The 24,022-nt window shown below is 53.7% G+C and overlaps 2 protein-coding genes across 4 annotated transcripts; one reads left to right on the top strand and one right to left on the bottom strand.

Moving 5' to 3' along the window:
- The first annotated feature begins 33 nt into the window (after positions 1–33).
- On the top strand, positions 34–11,911 carry TKFC (triokinase and FMN cyclase). 2 transcript variants are annotated; one of them, XM_043452584.1, is made up of 18 exons: positions 34–147; positions 1,506–1,621; positions 3,680–3,869; positions 4,823–4,933; positions 5,008–5,189; positions 6,469–6,547; positions 6,828–6,917; positions 7,530–7,564; positions 7,641–7,725; positions 7,817–7,906; positions 8,490–8,606; positions 8,929–9,048; positions 9,222–9,359; positions 10,312–10,418; positions 10,523–10,626; positions 10,749–10,782; positions 10,889–10,978; positions 11,352–11,911. In XM_043452584.1, exons 2-18 carry the CDS (start codon positions 1,619–1,621, stop codon positions 11,511–11,513), a joined length of 1,737 nt encoding a protein of 578 aa, XP_043308519.1. In that variant the 5' UTR covers positions 34–147; positions 1,506–1,618; the 3' UTR covers positions 11,514–11,911. The 2 variants fall into 2 exon arrangements, with proteins under 2 accessions (XP_043308519.1, XP_043308518.1); XM_043452583.1 differs by having other exon boundaries at positions 45–360.
- A 1,441-nt stretch (positions 11,912–13,352) lies between these two features.
- On the bottom strand, positions 13,353–23,977 carry LOC122431318 (lysosomal membrane ascorbate-dependent ferrireductase CYB561A3). Of its 2 annotated transcripts, XM_043452586.1 has the most exons (8): positions 23,755–23,977; positions 21,367–21,472; positions 20,422–20,506; positions 20,147–20,345; positions 16,989–17,197; positions 16,217–16,371; positions 15,338–15,494; positions 13,353–14,734 (listed from the first exon to the last, which is right to left on the bottom strand). In XM_043452586.1, the coding sequence occupies exons 4-8, from the start codon at positions 20,328–20,330 to the stop codon at positions 14,711–14,713; spliced, it is 729 nt and encodes a 242-aa protein (XP_043308521.1). In that variant the 5' UTR covers positions 20,331–20,345; positions 20,422–20,506; positions 21,367–21,472; positions 23,755–23,977; the 3' UTR covers positions 13,353–14,710. The 2 variants fall into 2 exon arrangements, with proteins under 2 accessions (XP_043308521.1, XP_043308520.1); XM_043452585.1 differs by lacking the exon at positions 20,422–20,506.
- Positions 23,978–24,022: the final 45 nt, after the last annotated feature.

A 24,022-nucleotide genomic window follows, 5' to 3' on the forward strand; every position in this document is an offset into this window, starting at 1 on the left:
ACCAAGGGAGGCCCCGCCCCCCGGAGGCCCCGCCCATTTCCTACCGCCGGAGCTTGGAGTACCCGGATGAGGGCGCTCCGTCGCGAGTCTTTCGGTCCCGGTGGCGGTTACTGAAAAGGTTGACCCGGGCGACAGCGGTTCGCAGAGGTTCGCCGACTCCTCCTTCTTCCCCGGAGCTGACCCGCCGACCTCATCCGTAGTCCGCTTCCCTCGCCCTTCCCCAGACCCCGTCCACACCCCCTTCTTAGCTCCAGGAGCCCTCGGGGCTATTCCCTATTTTGGAACCGGAAGATACTGCTGAGGCCCAGAGAGGGGGAGGAAGGTGACATCAAATTGTGCACCTCCCAGACTAGAACTGAGGTTCGTACCTCCCTCTTCCTAGCTTTCCCAGTATCTCTAAACCCAGCCGTGCCTGATCCTAGAATGACCGATCACTCTAGCTCACCTGGCGGGCGTTTGGGGGAGGCGCTTAGACTGTCCCTTCTCTCCTTTGAACTTGTTTGTGTTTGAAACTTTGTGTTTCAAGGCCCCAGCAGGCCCCTTCTCCAGCAGAGTTAGTGCTCCCGTGGTTTGTGCAAACTCAGACCTCAAACACGAAACCACAATTTCCCTGTTGAGAACCTTAGTGACCCAGGAAAGCAGTCAGTTAGCCCTGCAGCTTGCAAGCCACTCCACATCAGACAGGCTCTGCAAGGAGTAGAAGGAGAACCACGTGGGTTGGAGCACCTGCCGCAAGGCTGTATAGGAAGCTGCCCCCATTTTACAAATGAGGAAGCTGAGGCTCAGGCAAATTGGTTTACCCAGAATCCCCTAGGATATCAGAGGCAGAGCTAGGTGCTGAGACTGGTGGAGAGTCTTTCCATTGCAGAAAGGTGCGGTGAGCCCAAGACACCTTTGAACCTGGCTGAACCAAAAGGTCTTTGTGATTTACATATGTGATTTCCCACATCCAGGACTTTCAACCTTGACTTTGGAGGCACTGAATTTATCAGTAGAAAGAACACAGGATTTGTAGAGAAGCTAAACATAGGTTTGAATCCTGGCTGTTGTTGGAATGGCCTTGGGCACATCACAGAGCTTGCTGGGGCGGTTTCCCAGAAGGAAAATAGAGTCACAGACTCAGCCATCTCCTTCCTGGTGAGGTGCCAACACTGACAAGAGCAAGTCTGTGAAGATCTTTAGGAACGTATTCACTGCATGTGTGCCTGTGTAATAGATGAAGTTATTCTGTGGGTAACTTTGCCCCCTGGTGATAAGGTGGGCACCACTCCTGAGCATAAGGCAGACGTGTGCCCAGTATGGATCTGTCAGTGTTCTGGCAGCCAGGTGCAGAATGTGAACCTTGGTCAGCCCCAAGCTCTTCTCCATTCCCAGCACACATTCTAGACTTTGGACTTAGATCACAGTCTGGGGAAGCTCACTAATTACCAGGGCGCTGGAAGCATGACTGTGCCAGTAGGCTGCAAGTGTCTTCAGCAGCTCATGTTGTCACCCACCTCTTGCAGATTCCGCTTGCCATCTTCACTGTGCTCAGACCTGATTGCTCCCACGGGATTGCCCATCTGCCAGAAGCTCAGTGAGACGGTGTGAGGCAAACTTCCTTCAGAGCCTTCCCATCATGGTGAGTCCCATGAGGGCCAGGGCAGGGGAAGGGCACTATGGCTATAGCCTTGGGGCAGTAGGTGTGCCGGCCCTGGGCATGTTGCAGTTCCTCGCTCCCTGACCAAGAGATGCTGCTGCCTCCTGAGCTTAAGAGAGAGAGTTATCCTCTGTCTCAGGGCCTGACTTCCCTTCATTTCCCAGCTAGGCCCAGCCCAGTCTGTGGCTGCAGCCTCTGAGTCCCTCCAAGGCCCACATGGCCCTGGTCTGGGTCATGCATTTAGAACATTAACAGCTACCTACTCTGTAATAGACACTACCAGACACAGGAGCCCGAAAGAAGGACCTGTTGTGTCTTTCTGAGCCTTGGGCATGTGTGGGCTTGTGGGATCTACAGTGCAGGAGGCTCAACATGACCCTCGGCATGCTCCAGGCTCATTCTAGAAATGGTCTGAAGCAAAACAGCCCTGGGTAGATGTTGTGAAATCTCTTAGTTGTGTCCAACTCTTTGTGATCCCATGAACTGCAGCACACCAGGCTTCCCTGCCCTTCACTGTGTCACAGATTGTGCTCAAACTCATACCTGGGCACACCTGGGTTCAAGTTTCAGCCTACCACTAACCAGCTGTGTGACATTTTACGGAAACATGACCTCTACGAGCCTCTTTATTCATCTACAGATTAGTCGATGGGGTGTTGACCAGACCAGGATCTAGGGGCCTCTCACATTTGCCTGTGGGAGGCAACTTTCCTTTCTTCCATCCCCTCAGGCCACTGGGAGCCACAGATGGCACTGGCCCCTGACCTCTCCTCTGGCTCTTGTTTGGGAATGGTTGCAAATCCCAGGGAGGGCAGACTGTCAGGAATGGCAAGGGGACCCATTCTCAGAGGGTGGTGGCGTTGGAAGCTGAGCTTGGAATTGAGACCCACTCTCAACTTCATTGCATGTTCCAGGCCCTGGCAGGCTCTGGGAGCCACAAGCCCATGCCTTCACTCGGGCAGAACATCTGCCACTCTCAGCCTCCCTTCAGCCCCCGGGGAAAGCAGCATGATAAAGCCAAAATGGAACTAGCTTTGAGGCCAGGCTGACCTGGACACTTGCTGGCTTTGTGACCTTGGGCAAAGTCATATAACTCTGCCTGTTTCCTCACTGGGCTAATTTTACTCCATAGGGTTGTTGGAAGGTTGAATGAGATGTGCTTGAATGTGCTTAGAATCAGGTCTGGATCTAGAATGAGGTCTGGCTCACAGCCCTGGCCCACCCCCGACCCAGAAAAGACCAGAGTTTGCATGAAAGAACCAAGTTCTGGCCTACTTGGGGAAGGCTCAGCTGCAGGCTGTCCTCAGGCCACCAGGGGGCGCTGGGAGCACAGCCCTCTCTGATCCTAATTGGGCACCAGTTTCTCTGTTTGGGACAAAGGCAGGAGCCACATGCAACCCCTTCAGCCAGCTCTGGCTTTTCCGAGCTGGCGGTAGAAGGGACTGCTGCTGCTGCTGCTAAGTCGCTTCAGTCGTGTCCGACTCTGTGCAACCCCAGGGACTGTAGCCCACCAGGCTCCTCCGTCCATGGGATTTTCCAGACGAGAGTACTGGAGTGGGGTGCCATTGCCTTCTCCGTAGAAGGGACTAGCTCCCTTTTATTCAGTTTTTACTGTATAGTGGGCATATCCTGTAGTTCATTAAATCCCTGTTTTGCTGAGGAAGCAGATGGGTGTGAGACCTGTCTGGCCCCCTCCCCTGGGACAGGAGCCCCAACCTGGGGCTTCTTCTCCTTTGACAAAAGGCTGTTGGGCCCTAATCTTTTTTGTACTGAGGACTCAAGTTCCCCCATTTTCTTTGTATCAAAGCCATTCTTCAGGATAAATTTAAGGCACAGGTTAGGGACTGAATAAAAAGTCACAAATTACAAAGTCATAGAAACATCCACCAGATAAAATGATGCCTAATTCAAGGAACCGCTGTTCCCTGGAGTTCCTGGGCAGGTGTGGGCTAGGGGTCTTAGTCACAGCAGTGTGGCTGGGCAGGACTGGGGTGTCCCTGTCAGCTACACCCATGACCACCTCCTGCTTTTCTCCCACAGACCTCCAAGAAGCTAGTGAACTCAGTGGCAGGCTGTGCCGACGACGCCCTTGCCGGCCTCGTGGCCTGCAACCCCAGCCTACAGCTCCTGCAGGGCCACCGCGTGGCCCTCCGTTCTGACCTGGACAGTCTCAAGGGCCGGGTGGCTCTACTGTCAGGTGGGGGCTCTGGCCATGAGCCCGCCCATGCCGGTGAGCACCCTGGGCAGAGGTGGGGGGTGGGCTCTGGGCAGAGTGCACGGGGGCTCCTGGGAGATCTTTGGTGCCGTTAGGAGGTCCAGGACGGAGCCAGGCCGAGAGTCAGAAGCCTGGTGTCTGCTCTGGCTCTCTGCTCCCTTGAGCTGTGATCTGAAGCCAGGCCTGGCCTCTCTGTGCCTCAGTCTCTACGTCTGTAAAAGCACAAGTTTGGGCCAAATGATCTCTCAGGCCTTTCCAGCTGAATGTCAGTGATTTCACAAATCCTCCCTGCCTCCCAGGCCCAGCTGACCTGCTGTCTCCTCCTCCATGAAGCCTTCCTGACTTTTCCAGCCTAGAGCAGTATCCCTCTTCTGAATTCCCAGCCTGTATTTTCACATTCAAAGTGGACAGTCCTGGATTGTTTCCTATTTAGTGCCAGGCATGTGAACTTTTCCTGAGAGCTCAGGGATGGGGGTGGGGGTTGAGGAGGAGTAGGGACCAGGCTTTTGTATCCTCTGTATCTTTCCTGTCTCTCTGGCGAATTCATCCATCCATTCAGCAAACATTCCTGAGCACCTGTGCCTGGCACTGTCTGGCCACTAGGGGCGCAAAAGTGACCCAGACAGACAAGGTACCTGCCCTCATGGAGCTTCTGTTCTCCTTTGGGGAGGCAGAAACCAGGTAAACACACAAACGAAAGAGATCATTTCAGAGCATGTAAGTGAGGTAGGGAGGACAGGAGAGCAGGATAAAGGAGCAGCGAATAGCTGGGGATGGAATGAATGACTATTCAGTTGGGAGGTTGGGGAAGACCTCTCCAAGGAGATGAAAGATCTGTGGAATGTGACCCAGGTGCTCTTCTGCACCAGGCACACAGTAGGGCTCACCAGGGCATGAAGCCCTGAGCCCCAGGGCCTGCAGGCACAGGTCCCCACCCAGCATCCTCTCCCCTCCTCTCTCCATCACAGGTTTCATTGGGAAGGGAATGCTGACTGGGGTCATCGCGGGAGCCGTGTTCACCTCCCCGGCAGTGGGCAGCATCCTGGCGGCCATCAGGGCTGTGGCCCAGGCGGGCACAGGTAAGCCTGGCCTGCAGGAGGGGCTGCTGTGGGGAGGGCAGGCGCTGACGGGGCCCTGCTGGCTGCTCCTGCAGTGGGGACCCTCCTCATCGTGAAGAACTACACCGGGGACCGGCTCAACTTCGGCCTGGCCCGGGAGCAGGCCCGGGCGGAGGGCATCCCCGTGGAGATGGTGGTCGTCGGGGATGACAGTGCCTTCACCGTCCTGAAGAAGGCGGGCCGGCGCGGGCTCTGTGGCACAGTGCTCATACACAAGGTGAGGGTCCCCTCCTAGGACCCCAGTCCTTGCTTTCCAGGCTGCACCCGGTGCCGGACTCTTCTAGCCATCTGTCCCACCCCCCAGGAAGCCACTGCGTCCCCAGCATTCCCTGATCCAGGAGGGCACCCCCACCCCCGTAACTAGCTCAGCCCAGGTACAGGCTTTCATCCTCCCAGCCCCTTCCCTGCCCTCCCCCTACCTGACCACCCATCACCCCATCCTGTGGCCCTACTCCCCAGGGCCTCCAAAGACACCTCCTCCTCCAAGCCCCACCCTTCCTGTTAGCCTTGCTTTGGTCTTGCCTGCTTGCACCCAGGTGGCTGCTGCTGCCTTCTCACCTGACTCCTCTGGCTGCTTCCTTCCCACTTCTCCCGCGGTCTCTTCCCCATACCACCCCAGAGGTGTCTTTTAACAATGTGTCTCTGACCAGGCTGTTCAGCTACAGAAAGCCCCCTACCAGGGTTCCTGGGGTCAGCGCAGGCTTCCTGGTCAGACGCCCACCACGCTCTTGCCCCCCAACCTGGCTTTCAGGTTCCTCCCCCATTGTCCTGTGGCCTCCTCATGCTCGGTGAACACCTGCGCCCTGTACTGCTGGGCTGTGGCTCACCTCTGGGGCTTTGCTGATGCTGAGTCTTTGACCTTGAAAATCCTTCCACTGTCCAGCCCCACTTTGGCCTGGCTAACTCCTATTCTGTGGAGGCCCACGCCTGCTGTCTCTCTTTCCGGGAGGTTTGCCCTCTCACCACACCAAGCAGGCTCGGACCCCCTGCGCTCAGTGTTCCCGTAACTCCTACTGTGAACTCCGTCATCAGAGGTGTCACCTCACATGAAACGTTCAGTCTGTGCTGTCTGTTTCTCCAACCCCTCCCCAGACCGAGTTCCTCCAAAGTAGGGACTATGATTTAGACACCTTTTCCCCTTTTCAGCACATACTAGATGCTTGGCAAGAAGTGGGTGGGTGGCCAAAGTGAGCCACAATACATACGCCATGGAGTGAGAACTCTAGGCCAAGAGTTGGGAAGCTAGCCACCAACTGGCTGTGTGACGTTGGACAAGCCACCTCCCCTCTCTGGGTCCATTTCTCCATTTGTAAAGTTCCTCTGGCTCTGGGATTCTTAAAGAGTCCTGGCAGTTGCCCTAAATATGGCGGGCCAGGTTGATGCAGCAGGACGAAGAGATTCCCTGTTCCCAGCTAGAAGCTCAGCCCCAGCCTGTCTTCTGCCTGCAAGTGGTACAGTGACCCTTCCCCACTGGGGGCCTGTGTCTCTGGGCGCAGGTGGCAGGTGCTCTGGCCGAGGCAGGTATGGGCCTGGAGGAGATCACAGATCGGGTGAGCATGGTCACCAAGGCCATGGGTGAGTGCCGGCTCAGGGCCCGGGAAGGGCAGGGGAGGTCGAGGCCCACCTTGGACCAGGAGCAGGTTCCCCGAAGCAGCACAGGAGGCCTCCCAGAGGCTGCGGGAGGGGTTCCCGGGAACGGCGGCTTTGGGTGCCCGAGCAGGGGTTCTCTTCCATCACTGAGATGAAGAGCCTGGCAGCCTGTATCAGTGAAGAGACTTCTGAGCTTGCTGCTGCCCAGCTGACGCCTGACGCCAAGAGCAGGACAGTCATCCCCTTCATACCTCATTTCTCGTAGGAACCCTGGGAGTGAGCTTGTCCTCCTGCAGCGTCCCTGGTTCCAAACCCACTTTTGAGCTCTCAGCTGATGAGGTGGAGCTGGGCCTGGGTAAGCTTGTGACTCCTTGGGCCCCCTGGGTTTTTCCAGCATTTTCTACCCCGGGAGCCATCTACTGGGTCTGCTCACTTGGAGCTGTCGCCTCAGGGCTCTGAGGTTTTTTAATTGGGCCCATGAGGCCATTCTGGCCCAACCTGCCCGATTTCTACCAGCCATTGCCCTCCGTACCCAGGGCTCCGTGTCCCGTGTACCTCCTTGCCTGTGTTCCCACCATTCTCCGGTACCCAGGACCCTGCCAAGATGCAGCCCTTCTTTCAAGGGCAGGTCTGGGGCCACCCCAGCTACAGAACTTCCCCTCTTCCTCCCCTGTGCTTCCAGAGTGATGGGCAGAGGCCTCATGTGGCCTCTCTGTGACTGCCTCTAGTTCGGCTACTTCACTAGTTGGAAGTTAAGTAAAGCTCTGGCTCTCTCCACCACCAAGCCATAGCTCCCAGAGAGCAGAGACTGTGTGTGTTTCACTAGACCATCTGTGTCCCCCAGCCCCATGCTCCCCAGATACACGTGCCTAGCCTAGTGCTGACCACTTAGAAAATCCTTGAGCAGAACATGCTGAGCGAATCCCCAGGCTCCGAGCGGGTCAGCAGTGCTTGTGTCTGTCCACAGGGATCCACGGGGAGGCTGGCGTGCGCCGGATAAAGGTAGGTGGCCTCCCTGGCGCAGGTGGGCCCGAGACTGGGGCCCCCGACACAGCTCACGCCCGGCTCCCCGTAACAGATGGCGACCGCCGACGAGATTGTGGCGCTCATGCTGGACCACATGACGAGCTCTTCCAATGTGTCCCATGTGCCCGTGCAGTCCGGTGAGGGGCTGTCACGCTGTCTCCCTGCCTTGCCTCCCCCTCTGGGAATGGAGTCCAGAGAGTCTCACCTGGGCGTTGTGTCCACCCACAGGCTCCTCAGTAGTGTTGATGGTCAACAACCTGGGTGGCCTGTCATTCCTGGAACTGGGCATCATAGCCGACGCCGCCGTCCGCTCTCTGGGTGAGCCCCACACTGGAATCGGACCTCCTGACCCCCGAGCTTCCTCCTGCCCACCATTTGAAGCTGGATGTAAGAAAAGCACCTGAGATAGAGCCTTGCAATGATGGTCCAGAGCATGGGCTGTGCAGTCAGTCAAGCCCGACTTACATGGCCGCCTGCCACCTGCTTGCCTGGAGCCTTGAGCCTGTTGCCTTGTCTGTAAAAAGAAGGTGGTAATAGTAGCTGCCTTAAAGGGTTGTCATGAGGATTGTTGTTTAGTCGCTCAGTTGTGTCCAACATTTTTGCAACCCCATGGCTGCCTCTGTCCACACTTAGCGCAGGACCTGGTAAGAAGAACCCAGTAACTGAGACCTGTTGTTACTCATCTCCCCCCATAGAAGGGACACCTCCAGGGAATGTGGTCATTCAAGGTATCTTTAAAGGACGCTCTGAGGAAATGTGACCAGCTCCCTACTGACCTCAGGGCCCAGCTCCCAGAGTCCTGGTTTTTCTCCTACTCTGCTTCTTTCTCTGATGCTTTGGGGGAAACTGCCCAGAAGCACTTCCCTTCTCCCTCACATTCTTTCATGCTCTGATACTGCAGAGGGCCGCGGGGTGAAGATTGCCCGTGCCCTCGTGGGCACCTTCATGTCAGCCCTGGAGATGCCTGGCGTTTCTCTCACCCTCCTGCTGGTGGATGAGCCCCTCCTGAAATTGATAGGTGAGACCTGGAAGCTGAGGTCAGCCAAACCTGGGCTCCCTGGAGCTGGAAGGAGCCAACTCCATCAGGGCTGACCGTGACAATTAGGACCCTGTGGAGAGGCCCTTTCTGGCTTCCCCAGCCTTCCCCAACTCTCACTTGACTGTGGAGGCGTTGGAATTAGGCTCCTCCCCCAGGGGCCCTCATTTCCCAGGTACACAGGTAGCACTCAATACCCACTTACTGCGGTGGAGGGAACCAGGCCACCAGGTGGGGAGTCCAGGCCCTACTTGATCCCTGGCCAGCCGACCCATCCCTAAGAAGAGTCATCCTGCTGTCCTAGATGCTGAAACCACTGCCTCAGCCTGGCCTAATGTGGCCAAGGTCTGGGTGACTGGGCAGATGCGGAGCCGGACTGCCCCCATGGAGCCCCTGGCGGCCCCTGACTCCACTACTGCAGCAGGTAGGGGCCATATGCTTGGGGAAGGTGGCCCAGGCCTTCGGCCTGAGGCCTAGAGGCTGCAGTGTGTGCAGAGGGGCGTGCAGGGGCCTTGGACCCACACCTCCACTCTGGTCACGCTCAGTTGTGAGAAGAGCCAGCCAGGTGGCCTCCCTCCTGCTGTCCTCCCTTTGCAGGTGCAGCCTCGAAGCAGATGGTACTTGTGCTGGAGCGGGTGTGCACCACCCTCCTGGGCCTGGAGGAATGTCTGAACGCCCTGGACCGCGCTGCCGGCGACGGGGACTGTGGCACCACTCACAGCTGTGCAGCCAGAGGTTGGTGCCAGGACCCACCTGGGGCAGGAGACGGGGTGGCATGGCACACTCATGTGGAGATGGCGGCATTTCATGAATCAGTGATTTCAGAAGCATTTGGAATACTCACATGGGGCTGGCAACTGTTATTTTGCCAAACGAAGTCATCACAAACTTAGCATGCTTTTCACCTGTTTTCATAAAGAGATACTTCTAGCACCACAAATGTAGGAAGGTTGTTATCACAGAATAAAATCTTTCAGTGAATAATAACTTTGAAAGTTGCTCAGTCCTGTCCGACTCTTCGTGACCCCATGGACTATATAGTCCATGGAATTCTCCAGTCCAGAATACTGCAGTGGGTAGCCTTTCCCTTTTCCAGGGGATCTTCCAGGTCCAGGGATTGAACCGAGGTCTCCCACATTGCAGGTGGATTCTTTACCAGCTGAGCCAGCCACAAGGGAAGCCCGAATAGTAACTTCAGATTATCCTAAAGGGAAACTCAGTCCTTACTCTTTCTCAGCTTACCCAGACGAGGGAAAAGTTCTGAATTATCCAGCGATTATCTCGTTCAATCAAGAAAAATATATTTAGTGGTGACCACAGTCAGGTGCTGCCCTCAACTCTATGGATACAATAGCTAGAAAAACATTAAAATCACTGCCCTTGTGGCTTATGTTCTGGTAGGAGAGAAAGACCATTAACAAGGGAAATCAGTAAAAGACAAAAAAGAGGGAAGCAAGGAAGCATCTTCACCTGTTCAGTGACCACCAAGGTCCCCATCGGTGACCAGTCCCTGCTCCTCTCCAGAGGCAGCAGGACAGAGAGGGGGCCAGGGAGTCTCTTCATGTGGGTTCCCTCAGCCTCTCACAGCACCCATTCCTCTCGCCTGGCAGCAAGGCCTGGGTACTTGATTGGGGTCCAGGCAGACGGGACAGAGGGTCTCTGAATTCTTTGCCATCTCTGCCTGCAGCAATTCAGGGATGGCTAAAGGAGGGCCCACCCCCAGCCAGCCCTGCCCAGCTACTCTCCAAATTGTCCTTCCTGCTACTGGAGAAGATGGGAGGTTCCTCAGGGGCGGTGAGTGCCAGCAGCCCCCGGGGGTGGGGTCTGACACAGAGGGGTCCTGGGTTGGCCAAGGCCTCAGGCCAACCCTGTGTGCTCAGCATCCTGGTCCTCCCCAGCTCTACAGCCTGTTCCTGACTGCGGCGGCCCAGCCACTCAAGGCCAAGACTGACCTCCCAGCCTGGTCTGCTGCCATGGATGCTGGTCTGGAGGCCATGCAGAAGTGAGCCAGGGCCCAGGGCCCCAGACCAGGAGTGGGCTGGGGGGGGGAGGGGTGGTTGATGTCACCCACCCCCAGAGTGGTGATTCCCTGCGGCGAGCCTCACTAGTTCTCTTCCCTGCCAGGTATGGAAAGGCTGCCCCAGGGGACAGGACTATGGTGTGTATCTGGCCCAGGCCTTCCCCTTTTTGAGCGTAGAAGCCCTGAAGGCCAGTCTCAGTGGCAGGGCCTGTCCTCAGCCCCTCTCCCCCCTCACCCTGTCCAGCTGGATTCTCTGTGGGCAGCAGGACAGGAGCTCCAAGCCTGGAAGAGCCCAGGGGCCAATCTGCTCCAGATTCTGACCAAGGCTGTCAAGGTGAGTGAGGCTGGGCCCAGCCACCCAGGGAGACAGACTCAGAACCACCAGGCTCCCATCTCCATGCGACCTTGAACAAGTTCATATCCTTTCTATACCTCACTTTCCTTCTCTGACAATGGAGAATACCTGTCTCAGAGGGTGGCTGGGGAGTAGAGAGATACATAGGGCCCCAGCACTAGGTCTGGGACATAGCAGGCCCTCAGCAGACGGTGACCCCTTATCCCTACCAGTGGTGGGTGGGCCATGACCTCTCCACCCTGGTGACTATGCAGAGGGTCCTGGCAAAGCTGGGACCCCAGGGTCCATGGCAGGAAGGAAGCCTGATGGCTCCTCCTTGAACCTGCTCCCACACCCCCACCCTCCACCCCAGAGTGCAGAAGCCGCAGCTGAGGCCACCAAGAACATGGAAGCTGGAGCTGGAAGAGCCAGTTACATCAGCTCCGCGCGCCTGGATCAGCCAGACCCTGGGGCAGTGGCAGCCACGGCCATTCTGCGTGCCATCCTGGAGGTCTTGCAGAGTCAGGGTGCATGAAGGCCTCCCTGGCCCTCAGGGCCTCTCTCACTGCTCTCCCCAGCAGCCACTGTCACTTACTTCTGCCTTCTGCCGTCCCCCCCTGCCTCTCGCTCTCGAGACCTGTCCTCTGCATTCAACAGGAACTCCTCAACCAGCCTGCAGATCCTCCACTGTAGAAATTGCAGGCCCAGAGTGGGTGTCAAATGTGTTTTCCCTCTGGGGAGGGGGCAGTCCTAGGGTCACTGGGCTCTGCTTCCAGTCAGTTCTGAGCTTTAGTGATAAGGCTTTTCCCTGGGTGGCAACACAGCCTTTAACTGGTGATGCTAATTTGGTTTTGAGACGCCCCGTGAAAGGTCTTCTGCACATGAACTGAGCCAGTGTGGAAAAGCCAGCCAATAAACCACACTGAAGCAAAAGAGCTGTGCTTCCTCTGAAGGACCTTCATCCAAGCGTGTGAACAAGTGGGCCCACTGATGCCCTGAGGCTCAGGGCTCAGCCCCCACCTCCTCCCACCTGAGGCCGGGAGGCAGGTCCTGTGCAGGTGGGCCAACTCCACTGGGACCCACAGCCTGTCCTTCTGGTGCAAACACCACCCCGGAAGGCTGTGCTTTTCTCAGCACTAGACTAAAAGAACTCACTGATTCTTCAGGGGTCAAATGGGCAGGTGGGTCACCAAAAGGAAAACAAATCATCATACTCCTAAGGATCAGCAGTAGAATAGAAACTGCGCTCAGGCCAGCCCCACGTCTCCAGAGCCATCATTGACAGCCCCCGGGGGAGCAGGAGGGGCTGTGAGGTCAGGATGGTTCCTGGTGGAGACAGTACAGTGCACCCTTGGCCCCTTCTTGGCACAGGGATGCAGTTAAAGCCATTAGCGTGACTCAGTTTAGACACTGACATGACCTTGAATCCCGGTCCTGTTTCAAACTAGCTACACATAAACTCAGGCCTGTTTAGCCTCTTAGAATCTAAAACCAAGAATGGTGCCCACCTCATAGCCACATGTGCTCAGTCGCTTCGTGTCCAACCTCTTGCAACACCACGGACTGTAGCCCACCAGGCTCCTCCGTCCATGGGATTTTCCAGGCAACAGTACTGGAGTGGATTGCCATGCTCTCCTCCAGGGGTATCTCCCCAACCCAGGGATTGAACCTGCGTCTCCTGCACTGCAAGCAGATTCTTTCTGCTGAACCACCAGGAAGCCCCAAAGGCACACAGAAAGGATTCCAATGAACCAGTGAAGATAAAGGGCCGCAGACCATCCAGATGCTCACTCACTGGGATTTACTAGCATCACATGTCTGCATCCAGCCCCTTCCAAGTCCTCTGCCCCAGCACTAGGTGGTCTCAGCTCCTCACACTGGGACCACTTATCTTGCCCAAACTTGATTGCAGGCTTCCTCAATCCTTTGGCTTCTCCTTCTCTGCCCAGGGTCCCCCATCCATCATCCACACCATGAGTTGCTGATCGTAGGCAGAGTTATCAGTGGGCACAGATGCACACACCCAGCAGCTGGGAAGGAAACTCTGGCCTCAGACACCTGGCGTATCCCAACTCTGCTGTTGTCTGGTTGGGTGACCTCAGGCAAATCACTTAAGCCTTTTTAAGTCTTGTGTTCCAGAAAATGAAAGAGGAAACAGCTCCTTCCTGGTAAGATAACCAAATCCTCAAAGGCCATTTACTTTTAAGGACAAGTTCAGGAACCAACAGTCACATGCAATTCCAGGAAAACAGTCATGTGGACCTTTGGTGCCTTTGGGTTTGTTCCTCCCCAGGTCTGAGGGTCAGAACTAGCCCATGGCTTCTGCAAATGGCCCAAGCTCACTTCTCCAGAGTGTCATTTCAGCACAGAAGGCTTTGCTTCTTAAAAATACATTTAATGAAAATCAAGCCTCATAAGTCAAATGCCTACCCATGTGGAAAAGAGGGGGAGCTGGTCTCGTGACCAAGCTGCCTGGCGGTCATCCCAGTGCCTTTGGAGGGTCTCAGCTGCTTGGGAGGTTCAGTGTCAGCCCTCTTGCCAGTATCTGGCCACGTGGGGTGGGGTGGACAGTCAGCCTTGCCACCTGCCAGAAATCAGGACACCAGGTGTCCTGCTGCTTGTCACCTAAGCACAGCAGCATGGAGCCTGGGACCTGGCAGGGCCTGTGTGCAGAGGGCAGTGCCAACACTTAGGAGCAAGCCCTGCCACCCCAGTCTCGCTGGGAGAAAAGCAACCCCTCACACTCGCGTCACCCCAGAGACTTGATGCTAGGCAAGCAGCCACGGCGGGTGGGAGGGGCAAGTGAGGCACTTGGGTGCTCAGCAAGGGATGCCCCTGGAGGTGCCAGGGCTCCCAGGGCTCTGCTGGGCACAGTGCACCACAACCCTGGCACGTTCCCTGGTGAGCACAGAGGGAAGCTGGCTGGGCAAGGGCCCTGGTGAGCGCGCGAGGCTGATCCCGCCTGCGGACAGGCAGGCGAGCCTGGGCCCACTAAGGGAAAGGGAAGGAGGTCTGCTCCTCCTCCGAGGGACAGCTGGACCGGCTCTTCTCAGAAGAGCAGATTACGTAGGGCTGTGCGGCAGTGACGGGCACGTCAGTCACAGGGAAGAGCCAGGATCCAGGCCCAGTCATAGCAGCAGCTAGCAGGGCACGTAGACACGCAGACACAGAAGGCAGCGACGAGAAACGAGTAGCAAGCAGCCGGCCCTCAGCTTCTCTTCTGCAGAAGCGGCTCTGCCAGTCCCCGCTCTCCTTCCAGCATCACCTCTGGCGTTCCCGCCCAGCCTCGTGTCCTGGTGGGCTGGATGGGAGGTTACAAGAGTAAATGCAGCCTGGCCCAGGGCGGCAGCCTAAACTTCAGGGGAAAGCCAAGGGAAGCCCTGGCTCCCCCACTCTTCACAATATGGATGGCACTCATTTCCCAGCTTATCTGAGTCCTCAGGATTCCCTACCACATCCTCAGGCATGTGGGGGGAAGCAAACCTGCTCATACGAGCAGTGGTGGTGTGAGCAGCCAGGGCAAGGAGGCCGGGGGTCAACGGAGGACCTGAGAAGTCAATGCCGAGAAGGGGCAGAGAAGCCAAAGCCACCGAGGAAAGCACATGGGCAGCAGGCTGTGGGAAAACAGGCCCACCCAGAGGCAAGGGGAGACGGGCCCGCAACCAGCGAGAGCAGAGCTTCGGGAAGGAGTCCAGACTGCACGCCAACTGCTCCTGGGAGCCGCTTCCTGCTTCACTCCCCGCCATGCAACAGGGCCTGGAAAGACAAGCAGGTGTCAAAAGGGCCCCTGACCTGCAGGAGTCCTGCCAGGCCTGAGCTGCTCAGACAGACCCCAACCTGCAGGACGAGCCCCAAGTCCACCCACCACACCGTTCAGGGAAGCCCCCGAGTCCCTCAACCGACACACCCCATCCCTCAGTGCCTGCATGGCCGAGAACAGGCAAAACGTGCTTCAAGTCCTCAACCTGTCACCACACGCCCAAGAGGAACGCTCCCATCCCACTAGATAAGCCGTGAAGCTGGAGAAGCAGAAATCAGCACGCCTCCTCACGCTCAAGCCCGCCCTTGGGGAAGGTAAGGCCACACTTCCACCTGTGAGACCACAGCCATCTGGGGAGGGGAGGAACCCCCTGCTCCCCCAGCGGACAGGCCCCCAGGAGCAGCTGCACTTGCCACAGCAGGAAGCGCTGGGTTCATTCTGGTGCTCCCCATCAGCCAGCCGAACCCCACTTTCAAGCTACTTGGTTTCCCACCACATTACTGGGTTGGTCTTCCTGGCAAAGCCCAAGCCTTTACTGGGTGACCCCTCCCTAGACCTGGCCCTAGCCCAACCTGAAACAGGAGACCAAGACCTCATACCTCTCTCTCGGCCTGCATCCCTGGTTCTGGGCGTTTCCAAGATGATGCCAGTAGGATATAGAGCACCAGCAGCCCGAAGACCACCACCAGCATCCCAGCGCAGTTGGCAAAGACAGCCTCACTGGGCAAGTTGGAGTATGACTTGGTGCCATTTTTCCTGAGGAGGACAAAAACAACATGGGCCCTTGAGCAACTTTTCTACCTGTTTTTGCCCAATGCCAGTAAAAGAGGATGAGAAAGACTTCCCAGGGCCTGCTGCAACCTGGAATATTAACATACCTTCTAAGTCTCTGCCATGACTAGTGTCTGCAGAATGCTGTCTACCCTTGAGGAAGCTGAAGCTCCCAGACATGAAATGAACTTGTCCTGAGTTACCCAACTAGGAAATGGCACAGCCAAGACCTATACCCAGGTGTGACCTCAAATCTTGTTTGCTCTTCACTGCACCCCCACTGCCTCCCCAAATGGAGAATGGTAGTGGTTAGATGTATGAGCTCTAGTCCTCTAACTCAAAGCTCTGCCACATACTGGCTGTGTGCCCTTGGGCACACTGCTAAGCCTCTCTGTGCCCCTGTTCCCTAATTTATACGTGGCAATGACATTATCAATGCTGTAGGGCACCTGGAGGACTAAATTTGAGACGTTTACAACAGTTTCTGCCACACAGTGGGTTTAAATCACTTTAATGCTGGGTAAGTATTTTGTGACTAGTTTACCAATCTCAGCCTAAAGAAAGATGAGTCCATTACCGTCCGGATCAGGAATGAGCTCAACCCCAAAGGCTTCCCTCCCTCAGTCGGGTCCTATGACCCATCTTTTGAAGACCCTGTTCCTGCCCCCCACCTTACAGTTGGGGGTCCCATGCACCCCCACACTCACAAACTGAAGAAAAGCTTCTCGTTAATGCCAGAAATGACAGACGCAATGGCCAGAGAGAGAATGGAGGCTCCAAAGAAGACGTGGATGGGCTTCAGGAGGCTGCGCAGCCACATGGATGCCCAGGGCAGCAGGAAGACCGAAAAGCCCAGGAACCACTGTGGACACAGGAAATACCCAACTACTGCGTGTGACCAAAGGCACGTTGGGTCACACCACCCATCAGCAGCCCCTACTCGTCAGTGAACCCTGGCCCATCTCTCCCAGCTGAACCCTCCTGCCAGGCACTGCAGCCTCCTCCCTGTGGTCTGACACAAACAGGAACACTACCTGCATGAGATGCCTGGCTACCCTCCACCCTTCCGCAAACCCAGCCGTCCTTGTTTGTCTCTGCTCCCTGCCTATCCTGGCTCACAAAACTCCCAACTCGTACAGGGCTAAAATCAGGATGTGGCTACTACTTCTAGAATTGCTTCTGGTTCACAGAAAAGGGCAGTGGAAAAGGTGACTTAAGAGTCAGCCTGGTACGTACTGCGATCGAGCTAGCTCAGAGCGCTCCAGGACCACAGTGGGTGGTGTGAGGGGTGAGAGCAGAACAGGGTGAATGGGAGAACCACCAACCTCCCAGAGCCCCTCAAACTGCCGATCCTACAGCATGTGCCCTGCCACACCATCTCCAGGCACTGAGCAGAAGGAAGATTTGGTGCTGATGCCAGGGAAGCCCCAGGCGGAGTGGGCAGCCAATGGGTACCCAAGGAGCACAGACAGTACCCACCTGGCAGGCGAAGAGGAAGACGGTGGTGATGCCCAGCCAGCTGTGCAGGGAGTAGAGATTGGGGATCTTTGCATGGTTGTGAAATTCAAAGACCGCGTGCAGCCCCAGCACCGTCAGGAGGAAGGCCAGCAGGTGCATGGCCGCATGGCCGGATTTCCAGGGCAGCCTGGGCCCTACCCATGACTGGGGCAGGCGGTAGACCAGCGATGCTGTTGGAGAGAGCAGTCCCAGGGCTCAGCCTCCTCCCCTTGTGCTCACCCAAGCATCAGGGGAGTCACCCTGCCGTGTTCCCAAACAGCTTCCTAACAGGGAGGAGGAAGTGCTAGGACACCAGTATCAACTCCCCAGGATCTTCCATCCTGGCATCACTTCATGAAGGGGGAGAAGGGATCATGATAAAGGGGAGGAGCGGGGGGAAGGATAAACTAGGAGTTTGGGATTAGCAGATACAAACTACTACATATAAAATAGATAAACAGTAAGATCCTACTGTGTAACATGGGAACTATATTCACTATCTTGTAATAAACTATAATGGAAAAGAATATCTGAATATATATATATGTGTGTATATATATATACATATAAAACTGAATCACTGTATATGAGAAACATAACATTGTAAATCAACTATACTTCAATTTTTTGGACTTTCCAGGTGGCTCAGTGGTAAAGAATCCTCCCACCGATATAGGAGATGTGGGTTTGATCCTTGGGTCAGGAAGATCCCCTGAAAAAGAAAATGGCAACCCGCTCCAGTATTCTTTGCCTGGGAAATCTCATGGACAGAAGATAATGGCAGGCTACAGTCCATAACTTAGTGACTAAACAACAATACTACTTCAATTTAGGAAATTCCCTGGTGGTCTGGACAGGGATGCCTGGCATGCTGCAGTCCATGGGGTTGCAAAGAGTTGGACACGACTGAGTGACTGAACTGAATTGGTAGTCTAGTGGTTAGGACTCCACACTTCCACTGCAGGGGGTTATGGGTTTGATCCCTAGTCAGGGAACTGAGATCCCACGTGCCACAGAGCATGGCCAAAAACAACAACAACAAAAACCTAAATTTCTTCTAAAAAGGAGGGGAGAGAGGAACAGCTTTCATGGACTTGACGTTCTGTCATTAAAATAATATGTGCCATGTGTATGCATTTTTATATATAGGCTGAAAAGCAGTGTCACATTCATTATTTCATCTAACTTTAAGAACTCTCACAACTGAAGTGAGCTGTCAAGGACACAAGTTTTTAGGGCAAGCAAGGATGGCCCGGCAGGAGTAAGCAGATCCCTCGTGTCGGGACCTGACTGTGCCAGCAGGGGCTTCACCCTCATGCTTCCTAGAGCACGGCTGGCAGACTACCATCCCCAGGCCAGATCCAGGCCGCTGCCTATTTTTGTGAATAAAGGGGTTTTTCTTCTTATGACTGACTGAATATCATTTATTGAAAAGAACATTTTGTCCCACAGCTCTACAGAGCCACCTTTCCTCACCTGTCTATTCACTTATCATGACCACACTGTTTTTATTATTACTCGAGTATAGTTGATTTACAATGTTGTGTTAGTTCCAAGTGTGCAGCAAAGTGAATCAGTTATACATATATCCACTCCTTTTTAGATCCTTTCCCCTTACAGGCCATTAGAGAATATTGAGAGAATATAACCCCTGTGTTATACGGTAGGTGCCTCACTGTCTTGATTACAGTAGCTTTTTAATAAACCTGTCTAGATGGGAGAGCAAGCCCTCCAACTGTGCTCTTTTTCAAAACCTTCTTGATTAATCTTGGCCCTTTGCATTTCAAGGTAATTTAATTGTCAGTTTTCACAAAAAAAAAGCACTGAGGCTTTGGGATTGAAATTAACCTACAAAATAATTTCAGGGGAACTTACATCTTTACAATGTTTAGTTTTCCAGACCGCTTACACCGTACTATATCCCTCCATTTATTTAAGGCTTCTTTAATTTCTCTCAATACAGTTTTATACATTTTTCTCTGTAGAATTTATATGACTTTTGTTCATTTATGCCGAGGTAATTAATGCTTACGGAAAGTGAAAGTGAAGTCGCTTAGTCGTGTCTGACTCTTTGCAACCCCAATCAAATCATATATATTAAATAATACTTTATATGACACTGATTTTTAAATTTTTACTGATTTTTTCCAGTTTTACTAAAATATAACTGACATACAGCACTGCATAAGCTTACAGTGTGGAACATCATGATTTGCTGCAGACACATCATGAAATGATGACCACAGTAGTTTAGTGAACCTCCGTCTTGTCATACAGATTCAGAATTAAATAGAAAAAAATTTTTTCTTGTGATGACAACTTTATGGATTTACTATCTGAACAACTTTCATATTTAACACACAGCAGTGTTAAAAATTATATTGATCATGTTGTACATTATATCCCTAGTACTTATTTATCTCAAAACTGGAAGTTTGTGCCTTTTTTGACGACCTTCGTTCAGTTCCCCCTCCCCTCAACCCCTCACCTCTGGTAACCACAAATCTGATCACTTTTACTGTGAGTTTGTTTGTTTTTGAAGTATAACTGACCTATAGCACTATGTTATTTCCTGTTACATAACACAGTGATTCGATATTTCTGTACATTTCAAAATGATCACTGTGACAGTTCTAGTTATGATCTGTCACCAAGCAAAGATATATAATCATTAACTCTGCTTTCCACACTGTACCTGTAACTCATTTATTCTGCAACTGGAATGCTGTACCTCTCGCTCTCCCTCACCTATTTCTCTCCTCCTCCCACCACTATAAATAGTTTTATTGGAACACGGCCACACACGTTTCTCTGATGTCTCTGGTCACTCACAGTACAACATCAGAGCTGAGTAGTTGCAACACAGATCACAGGGCATGCAAAGTCTAAAATATTTCCTATCTGGCCTTTAACAGGAAGTGTGCAAACCCCTGCCTAAGAACAGCTGTGGAGTTGCCCTTCTCAGATGTCTCAGTTCTCGAGACTTCTTCCAAATGTCAGCTGGGCCCAGAGACAACCCACCGCATCCCATCCCTCCCTCACAGCCCTGAACCTACAGTAACAAAGGCCAGGATGAGAGGAGAGCGCTGCCCCACACGGGCCTGGGCCAGGCCACGTGTCTGCTGCCGACCCGTACTCACCAGCACTGTAGAGCACCACCATGCCTGTAACCATGAGCACCGGGTGCCAGTTGAACATGAGTATGCTGCCATCCCAGGCGAAGCCACCGTGCCAGTACCGCATCCAGTAGATGGTGAAGAGGATGCACATGGAGCCCAGGGAGCACAGTGCCAGGACAGACAGGTAGAACCATCCCACCGCCATTCTCAACAGGCAGTCCTAGAGGAAGGGGAGATCACACATCCCTGCTGGCTCGGGTGCGCCCCACACCCCGGCTAGAGGAGGTAGCACTGACCTTGCTCTTGGCCGGAAGGGTGGTTCCCCTGCCACCAGCCTGGGCTCTGTCCCCTGAAGCCTTGACGGCAGGCTGGACCCCGTCTCTGGTATGAACAGTGAGTGAGAGTGAGGCGCCGCCCCAGCACCTGGCGGCGCACAGTGCAGCCAGCCCAGCCCCAGGGCTGGCCCTGGGGAGAGGCCTCCTCTGAGGTGGCCGGATGCTAAGTCCAGGGCCCTAGGATGGGTCCCCCCTCACAGGACCAGAGGTGAAGAATTATACTCCCATTCCTCGCAAAAAGAAAGGGCAGAAATCAAAATCCAGTCTAGATAACACAAATGCCCAGGCCTTCCATTCTAACATAAGGAGGCAAAATTCAGTCTCCACACGATTACAAGGCCACCTGGGAGAAAAGTGTTATAGCATCCCACTTCCGCAGCAGAGTTCTTCCCCAGACAGTGACCTCTACCCATGGGAAGGTAAGATGGGGTCTTCGCTCCAGTCCCCATACTCCACATCTTGAATTGGGCAAAAGCCTGCAGCTGGTCCCCAGACCTGAAACTTCTGCTTTCTCTTCTCTAGGGAAAGTCCAGAGTAGAAAAGAGGAAGCAAGAACTCATGATCTAGAAAGCAAAGAGTTTATTTTGAAGTTTCCACGTATACCTGATAACTCAGAAACCAACTCTGGTTTCAGGCATAGTGAACACCTAGCCCCCTAAGCAGCTGCTCTTAAAAGCCAGGCAGGTGGGCATGAGGGTTGGCAGGCAGTCTGCAAAGCCACAGGATGCCCCTGCTTTCAGCATGAACACAGCTCTCAAGGCAGGCACACTGTCCCCAAGGAGTCAGGGCAAGAAGGTGACACATGGCTTCCGAAACTTGAGGTTCCTCAACTGGAACCAGCTAACACGAGAAGAGGCCCCAAAAATCGCCAAGAACTCCCAAGGAGATAAAACATTTGACCCTCACCTTTATACCCAGTGACAAGCTGACAGAGTAGTGGCCTGGACTCCAGTTCTTAGGCTCTGAGGCTCCTTGAGCAAATCACTTAACATCTGAAGGGCTGTCTTCTCATCTGAAAGAAAACCATGGCAACAGGATGTAACTTACTGAAAGGCAGCTATGAACAGACATCACACCAGAACCTTAAGACACATGATCGATCTCATGTTCTCCTCTTGACAGTCCTGTGAGGGGTTATTTCCATTTCAATCCCCATGTTTTTAATTTGATCACAGATTGCCAGAGGATCAAGTGAGAAAATATATAAGGACATTGTAAATTATTAACATTTTCTTAGTAGTATTACAGCATTTCATCCTAACTACTAATGAAACCCTGAAGCCCATGGCCCCCATGGCTGCCCAAGCCTCTCAGTGGTCCCAATTCCATGTCATGCCAGCTCTCTCGATGCCAGATGTCCACCTAACCAGGTGCGGAGCTCTCAAAAGGGATCCAAGGTGGCAGGAGTCTCTGAGAAAGCAAGATTTGAATTCTGGGGGAAAAAAATATATAAGCTTCCAGGGGGTTAGAGGGAGAAAAATCATGCCACTTGCTTCCTGGAAGCTTCTGGACTCAGCTGCTGAACTCAGCGATTTGCCACCCAGCCTCAGAGGTGTCCCCTTAGTTCCTGTAAGAGCAGTGGAAGTTTCAGGTCACCAGATGTTCAATCACCCCCTTCCCAGGGAAGTGTTAGCACAAAGGAGCTCCCAATCAGCAGGCTTCATCCATTGGCTAGTATCTACTTTTAAATTTGTTTCCCTTTGTAAGAGGAAAAAAGAAAATATCCAAAAGGGACCATATCCACCCCCCTAGAAGAGATCTGGATTACTGCTCTGGGACAGACTTGGAATAGATAATGGGGACACTTTCCTGACAGACTGGCTGGAATGTTTTACTGCTCAGAGTACACAGACGCACCCTCCCTCTGCTTGAAATGGAGAGCAAAAGGAGAGAAAAAGAACACAGTGAAAATTGTCATCCAAATGCTAAGAATATCCTCTCATTTATTCCAAGAGAGTAGTATGTGCTAAGATTTCAGGATGTGTGCAGGCTCCTAGTCTGCCCGCACTTGTAGAACCACATTCAAAAACAAAAGTCCTCAAAGTCCTGTGAAGTGTGAGAATGGTAAATATTTTAAGACTTTGCAGGCCATATGGTTTGTCACAACTGTGCTATCAACTCTTGACATACTGCAAAAGTAGTCATAAACAATACTTTCACAAATGTACAAGCTGTGTTCAAAAAACTATGGACACTGAAATTTCAGTTTTTATATCATTTCCACATCATAAAATATCCTTTTCTTTTCAATCACTGAAAAATGTAAAACCCATTCAGGTCAGCCAGATTTGGCCTGTGGGTCATGTTTGTTGACCCTGATCTAAGGAGTTGTACTCTCCAACCTAATACACTCTCAATCCCTAAGCAAAAAAGATTCTCCCAGGCTGCACTAAAACAGATCAAGCCCTGGGGCAGAAAACGGCTATATCCTACTCAGCCCTAGTCTTACGAAAACATACGATTCCAAACTTTTTCACAAGCACTTAGAAGTGCAAATAGATCAAGGCATAGGAAGGCTGTTGGCTGCTCCCACTTTTCAGATGAATAGTGGGGGGCTTTAGGAATCTTGAGACCCACAGTTAGAGCTCAAATCCTAAACTTTTATCTTACAGATTAAAAATACTGGGGCCCAAACTATGAAAGTGACTCGGCCAAGGTGCGTGGCAGAGCTGGTAAAAGACTCCAGGTTGACTCCCCCTCGGCTCCAAGGACTCCTCACTTCCAAACGGAGCTTCCTTAAAGTCAGGGACTCAGGAGTGAGAGGCCTTAAATACCAGGCAGGAGATAGATAAGCAAGGTCCTCCTGAGCGCCAGAGTGATTACAGGGACGCCCTTCGCACCGTGCTCTGGTCTGACCGAAGTATCCAGAGAAGGGTACTAGGAACCCAGGAACTGATCCTTGACTCGCCGGCCGCCGGGGCCACCTTGGTCCCAGCTAACCTTGGCATCACCGACTCAATGGAGATTGAGTAAACTCCGGGAATTGGTGATGAACAGGGAGGTCTGGCGTGCTCCGGTTTATGGGGTCGCAGAGTCGGACACGACTGAGCGACTGAACTGAACTGAACCTTGGGTGAAAAGTTAGGCGAGGGGCTCCGCCTGCTGACTGCGACTTCCGAAGAGCTTTCGTGCTTTACAACCACCACCTGTGGAAGGAAGGGCATGGAGAATAGTGTCCATTTCCTAGGAGAGAAAACTTAGAGAGAGAGGGGTCGTGACAGCGCGAAACGAGGTAGTAGCAGAGCTAGCACTCGAACCCAGGTCCCGGAACTCCCAGCCCGGGCTGTTTCTCACCCCCGAACCACAGTGGGACGCAAGGGGACTAGGGTCTCCGAGACCCGTCTCTTGGCAACCCGCGCCGGAGCCGCTGCTCCCGAAGCTCCTGAAAGATGCAGTGAGACACTCTCAGCAACGCTCTCCACCACCAGGCACCACTGCTCTAGAGCCGAAAAGCTGGGGGCGCATTGTCCTCTTATAGGCGCGCATACTTCCGGTCGCGCGCGTGGCCGCCTGGGAAATGAAGTCCCGGATGTGGGGGTCCCCAGCTCTCAGGCGCCAAGGT

Source organism: Cervus canadensis, chromosome 29 (genome assembly GCF_019320065.1).
Source record: "Cervus canadensis isolate Bull #8, Minnesota chromosome 29, ASM1932006v1, whole genome shotgun sequence".
Taxonomy (NCBI): domain Eukaryota; kingdom Metazoa; phylum Chordata; class Mammalia; order Artiodactyla; family Cervidae; genus Cervus; species Cervus canadensis.

Bases quoted from the DNA above. Each gene is read 5' to 3' on its own strand.
- LOC122431318 (XM_043452585.1), bottom strand. From the start codon at position 20,330: ATGGCGGTGGGATGGTTCTACCTGTCTGTCCTGGCACTGTGCTCCCTG. The intron at 16,372-16,988 runs GTGGGTACTGTC...CTGTGTCCACAG, and splicing joins TCTTCCTCTTCGCCTGCCAG to TGGTTCCTGGGCTTTTCGGT. The intron at 15,495-16,216 runs GTGAGTGTGGGG...TGTCCTCCTCAG, and splicing joins GAGAAGCTTTTCTTCAGTTT to GAAAAATGGCACCAAGTCAT.
- TKFC (XM_043452584.1), top strand. The intron at 8,607-8,928 runs GTGAGACCTGGA...CTGCTGTCCTAG, and splicing joins GCCCCTCCTGAAATTGATAG to ATGCTGAAACCACTGCCTCA. The intron at 10,419-10,522 runs GTGAGTGCCAGC...GGTCCTCCCCAG, and splicing joins TGGGAGGTTCCTCAGGGGCG to CTCTACAGCCTGTTCCTGAC.